Consider the following 5,273-nt stretch of genomic DNA (forward strand, 5'->3'; position numbering starts at 1 on the left):
ACCATCCTCATAGATTCAGGCCATCACCCTCCCCTGGTCTAGACAACGTATCCAGGAGCTACAGCCCCACTGTCTCACCATCCTCATAGATTCAGGCCATCACCCTACCCTGGTCTAGACAACGTATCCAGGAGCTACAGCCCCACCATCCTCATAGATTCAGACCATCACGCTCCCCTGGTCTAGACAACGTATCCAGGAGCTACAGCCCCACTGTCTCACCATCCTCATAGATTCAGACCATCACGCTCCCCTGGTCTAGACAACGTATCCAGGAGCTACAGCCCCACTGTCTCACCATCCTCATAGATTCAGACCATCACGCTCCCTGGTCTAGACAAGCGTATCCAGGAGCTACAGCCCCACTGTCTCACCATCCTCATAGATTCAGACCATCACGCTCCCCTGGTCTAGACAACGTATCCAGGAGCTACAGCCCCACTGTCTCACCATCCTCATAGATTCAGACCATCACGCTCCCCTGGTCTAGACAACGTATCCAGGAGCTACAGCCCCACTGTCTCACCATCCTCATAGATTCAGACCATCACGCTCCCCTGGTCTAGACAACGTATCCAGGAGCTACAGCCCCACTGTCTCACCATCCTCATAGATTCAGACCATCACGCTCCCTGGTCTAGACAACGTATCCAGGAGCTACAGCCCCACTGTCTCACCATCCTCATAGATTCAGACCATCACGCTCCCCTGGTCTAGACAACGTATCCAGGAGCTACAGCCCCACTGTCTCACCATCCTCATAGATTCAGACCATCACGCTCCCCTGGTCTAGACAACGTATCCAGGAGCTACAGCCCCACTGTCTCACCATCATCATAGATTCAGACCATCACGCTCCCCTGGTCTAGACAACGTATCCAGGAGCTACAGCCCCACTGTCTCACCATCCTCATAGATTCAGACCATCACGCTCCCCTGGTCTAGACAACGTATCCAGGAGCTGCAGCCACTGTCTCACCATCCTCATAGATTCAGACCATCACGCTCCCTGGTCTAGACAACGTATCCAGGAGCTACCCAGCCCCACTCTCTCACCATCCTCATAGATTCAGACCATCACGCTCCCTGGTCTAGACAAACGTATCCAGGAGCTACAGCCCCACTGTCTCACCATCCTCGCCAGATTCAGACCATCACGCTCCTAAATTACAGACAGCGTATCCAGGAGCTGCAGCCCCACTGTCTCACCATCCTCCTTAGATTCAGACCATCACGCTCCCTGGTCTGAACCGCGTGTCCAGGAGCTACAGCCCACCATCCTCATAGATTCAGACCATCACGCTCCCTGGTCTGAGACAACGTATCCAGGAGCTACAGCCCCACTGTCTCACCATCCTCATAGATTCAGACCATCACGCTCCTGGTCTAGACAACGTATCCAGGAGCTACAGCCCTGTCTCACCATCCTCATAGATTCAGGCCATCACGCTCCCTGGTCTAGACAAGCGTATCCAGGAGCTACAGCCCCACTGTCTCACCATCCTCATAGATTCAGACCATCACGCTCCCCTGGTCACAGACAACGTATCCAGGAGCTACAGCCCCGCTGTCTCACCATCATCATAGATTCAGACATCACGCTCCCTGGTCTAGACAACGTATCCAGGAGCTACAGCCCCACTGTCTCACCATCAGTCATAGATTCAGACCATCACGCTCCCTGGTCTAGACAACGTATCCAGGAGCTACAGCCCCACTGTCTCACCATCCTCGCTAGATTCAGACCATCACGCTCCTGGTCTAGACAGCGTATCCAGGAGCTACAGCCCCACTGTCTCACCATCCTCATAGATTCAGGCCATCACGCTCCCCTGGTCTAGACAGCGTATCCAGGAGCTACAGCCCCACTGTCTCCACCATCCTCTAGATTCAGACCATCACGCTCCCTGGTCTAGACAACGTATCCAGGAGCTACAGCCCCACTGTCTCACCATCATCATAGATTCCAGACCATCACGCTCCTGGTCTAGACAGCGTATCAGGAGCTACAGCCCCACTGTCTCACCATCATCATAGATTCAGACCATCACGCTCCCTGGTCTAGACAACGTATCCAGGAGCTACAGCCCCACTGTCTCACCATCCTCATAGTTCAGACCATCACGCTCCCTGGTCTAGACAACGTATCCAGGAGCTACAGCCCCACTGTCTCACCATCCTCATAGATTCAGACCATCACGCTCCCTGGTCTAGACAACGTATCCAGGAGCTACAGCCCCACTGTCTCACCATCCTCATAGATTCAGACCATCACGCTCCCCCTGGTCTAGACAACGTATCCAGGAGCTACAGCCCCACTTGCCTTCAATACAAGCGACGCTTTTCTTTTTACCATAATAATAAAAAGTGAATTTCTTTGAATTCCTTTAAGTTACACACAACTTCTAAATGAATCAGTCGAATATAAAGTTAAGAAATATGAAAATAATTATAAGTCCACTGAAAGCAGAATTTTAACAGAAAACCTAAAAAAAACACCGTCTTATTCTATTGAGTTCAAGACGCAAAGCAAATGATCATGAACCCAGACACAGAAAAGGCAACAAAGTAACACGAGCCTATTTTTGCAACATCGTTGCATTCAATAAACAGGCACCCGGCAGCGCCCAAAACCACCGCATGTTGCAGTTGGCTGTTCTTTGTAATGTGAGGAATAATCTACACTCGACATAAAGGAGACAACTACTCCAATTAAACTGTTAAAAAGAGAATCATGAAATGACCCAGTTTCAATACGGCCGAGGATCACTGACGGGGAACAGTAAGTAGCCTGGTTGATGATTACAAAAGCGTCTCCGCTCCTAATATTCACCCCCCCTCCCTATCTGCGCTTCTGTCTGTTTGTAAGCTGCATGCACTATGATCAAGACGGAATAAAAGAGCCACAATTAAGTTTTTTTTTATGAATCTAATTTAAAGCGCATGCATAGGCCACGCGGAACTCACCGTGAAAAGCATCCCATCTACAAGGCGTTGATCCGCGTGACAGTTTCAAAGAGGCCCCAGGTTCAAGACAAGGGCGCGTTCATCACACAACAACGTTGTCTGTTGGCTTGTCTTGCAGTAGGCTAGGATCCGCTCAACAACGGGTCCAGGCAAAATGTAGAGAATATATATCCTATCGACTCTTCCAAACTCCCAATTCTAATATTTTTATTTTGAAAAAACAACAACAAATCAGCACCAAAATAAGATAGTGAAGTTGGTTAAAAGAGTAAAATAGTAGCTATGATGCATCCTCTGTGCTTCTGTCAGGGGTTGCTGTACACCGGTGCAACGTTCATCGCGTTTCCACTGCTTTCGTGAGTCTGACCACGCCCCTCCCACATGGCGTCTTAAAGCGATAGAGGGGTATTCTAGAATTAGGCCATTCTCACTGTACTGAGACCGACTAAAGCGCTGGGTGGGCCCCGCATGTTTTCCAAACAGAGATGGGCAATGAATGATTGTCACATTCAAATGTGTGTGTGTGTGGGCCAACAGGTACCATATCTCACACAGCCAAAGGAGGGGATAGGTAGACCTATAGTCACATGACTTACTGTCCAGGAAGGGGATAGGTAGACCTATAGTCACATGATTTACTGCCCAGGAAGGGGATAGGTAGACCTATAGTCACATGACTTACTGCCCAGGAAGGGGAAAGGTAGACCTATAGTCACATGATTTACTGCCCAGGAAGGGGATAGGTAGACCTATAGTCACATGACTTACTGCCCAGGGAGGGAAAGGTAGACCTATAGTCACATGACTTACTGCCCAGGGAGGGGAAAGGTAGACCTATAGTCACATGACTTACTGCCCAGGGAGGGGAAAGGTAGACCTATAGTCACATGACTTACTGCCCAGGGAGGGGAAAGGTAGACCTATAGTCACATGACTTACTGCCCAGGGAGGAAAGGTAGACCTATAGTCACATGACTTACTGCCCAGGGATAAAACAAAGGGGGCTATAGTCACATGACTTACTGTCCAGGAGGGGATAGGTAGATAGTCAAGATGCTAGGGCAGGGAATAGACCTCTAGGGGCATGACTTACATGCAGGAAGGTGGGTGGAATCTGCTCATCATGACTTACAACAGAGTTCATAGATAGCAGATTCATCAGGGCATGACCAGATTCATTATGATAGCAGATTCATTATGATAGCAGATTCATCTATCAACAGATTCATCATGATAGCAGATTCATTATGATAGCAGATTCATCATGTTAGCAGATTCATCATGATAGCAGATTCATCATGATAGCAGATTCATCATGATAGCAGATTCATCATGATAGCAGATTCATTATGATAGCAGATTCATTATGATAGAGTCACCCAGACGGACCGAGCATTGCGTTTGGTTCGACTCAGGGGCGTGAGAGGTAACATGTTTTAGCCTATGGAAAAGGGCTCCTACTTTTAACACCAGGCTACATCAACTAAGTGAGGTATAATTAGGCTTCATAGGCCTACTTTTAACACCAGGCTACATCAACTAAGTGAGGTATAATTAGGCTTCATAGGCCTACTTTTAACACCAGGCTACATCAACTAAGTGAGGTATAATTAGGCTTCATAGGCCTACTTTTAACACCAGGCTACATCAACTAAGTGAGGTATAATTACGCTTCATAGGCCTACTTTTAACAGCAGGCTACATCAACTAAGTGAGGTATAATTACGCTTCATAGGCCTACTTTGGGCCTACAATGTCTGTGATGATATGGCCATTAGACTATATAGTTATTCAGAATCAGCCGCCTCTGTTGGGGGATTGCAGGGATGCTGTTGAGTGATAGATGCCTCTGTTACTCTGACTGGTAGGGCTGCTGTTGAGTTATAGATGCCTGTTACTCTGACTGGTAGGGATGCTGTTGAGTGATAGATGCCTCTGTTACTCTGACTGGTAGGGCTACTGTTGAGTGATAGATGCCTCTGTTACTTTGACTGGTAGGGATACTGTTGAGTGATAGATGCCCTGTTACCCAGACTGGCAGGCTGCTGCTGAGTGATAGATGCCTCTGTTACTCTGACTGGCAGGGATGCTGTTGAGTGATAGATGCCTCTGTTACCCAGACTGGTAGGGCTGCTGTTGAGTGATAGATGCCTCTGTTACCCAGACTGGTAGGGCTGCTGTTGAGTGATAGATGCCTCTGTTACTCTGACTGGTAGGGCTGCTGTTGAGTGATAGATGCCTCTGTTACTCAGACTGGCAGGGCTGCTGTTGAGTGATAGATGCCTCTGTTACTCAGACTGGCAGGG

General features: G+C 48.5%; 1 protein-coding gene across 1 annotated transcript in view; it reads left to right on the forward strand.

The window, feature by feature from the left end:
- The first annotated feature begins 4,051 nt into the window (after positions 1–4,051).
- LOC115121519 (protein sidekick-2-like) overlaps positions 4,052–5,273 on the forward strand; it is a 78,538-nt gene continuing 77,316 nt past the window's right edge. The window contains exon 1 of the mRNA XM_065010987.1: positions 4,052–4,070. Within this exon, the coding sequence (XP_064867059.1) occupies positions 4,052–4,070 (19 nt within the window). The remainder of the gene's footprint in view (positions 4,071–5,273) is intronic.

This window comes from Oncorhynchus nerka, linkage group LG26 (assembly GCF_034236695.1).
Source record: "Oncorhynchus nerka isolate Pitt River linkage group LG26, Oner_Uvic_2.0, whole genome shotgun sequence".
In the NCBI taxonomy this organism is placed as follows: Eukaryota; Metazoa; Chordata; class Actinopteri; order Salmoniformes; family Salmonidae; genus Oncorhynchus; species Oncorhynchus nerka.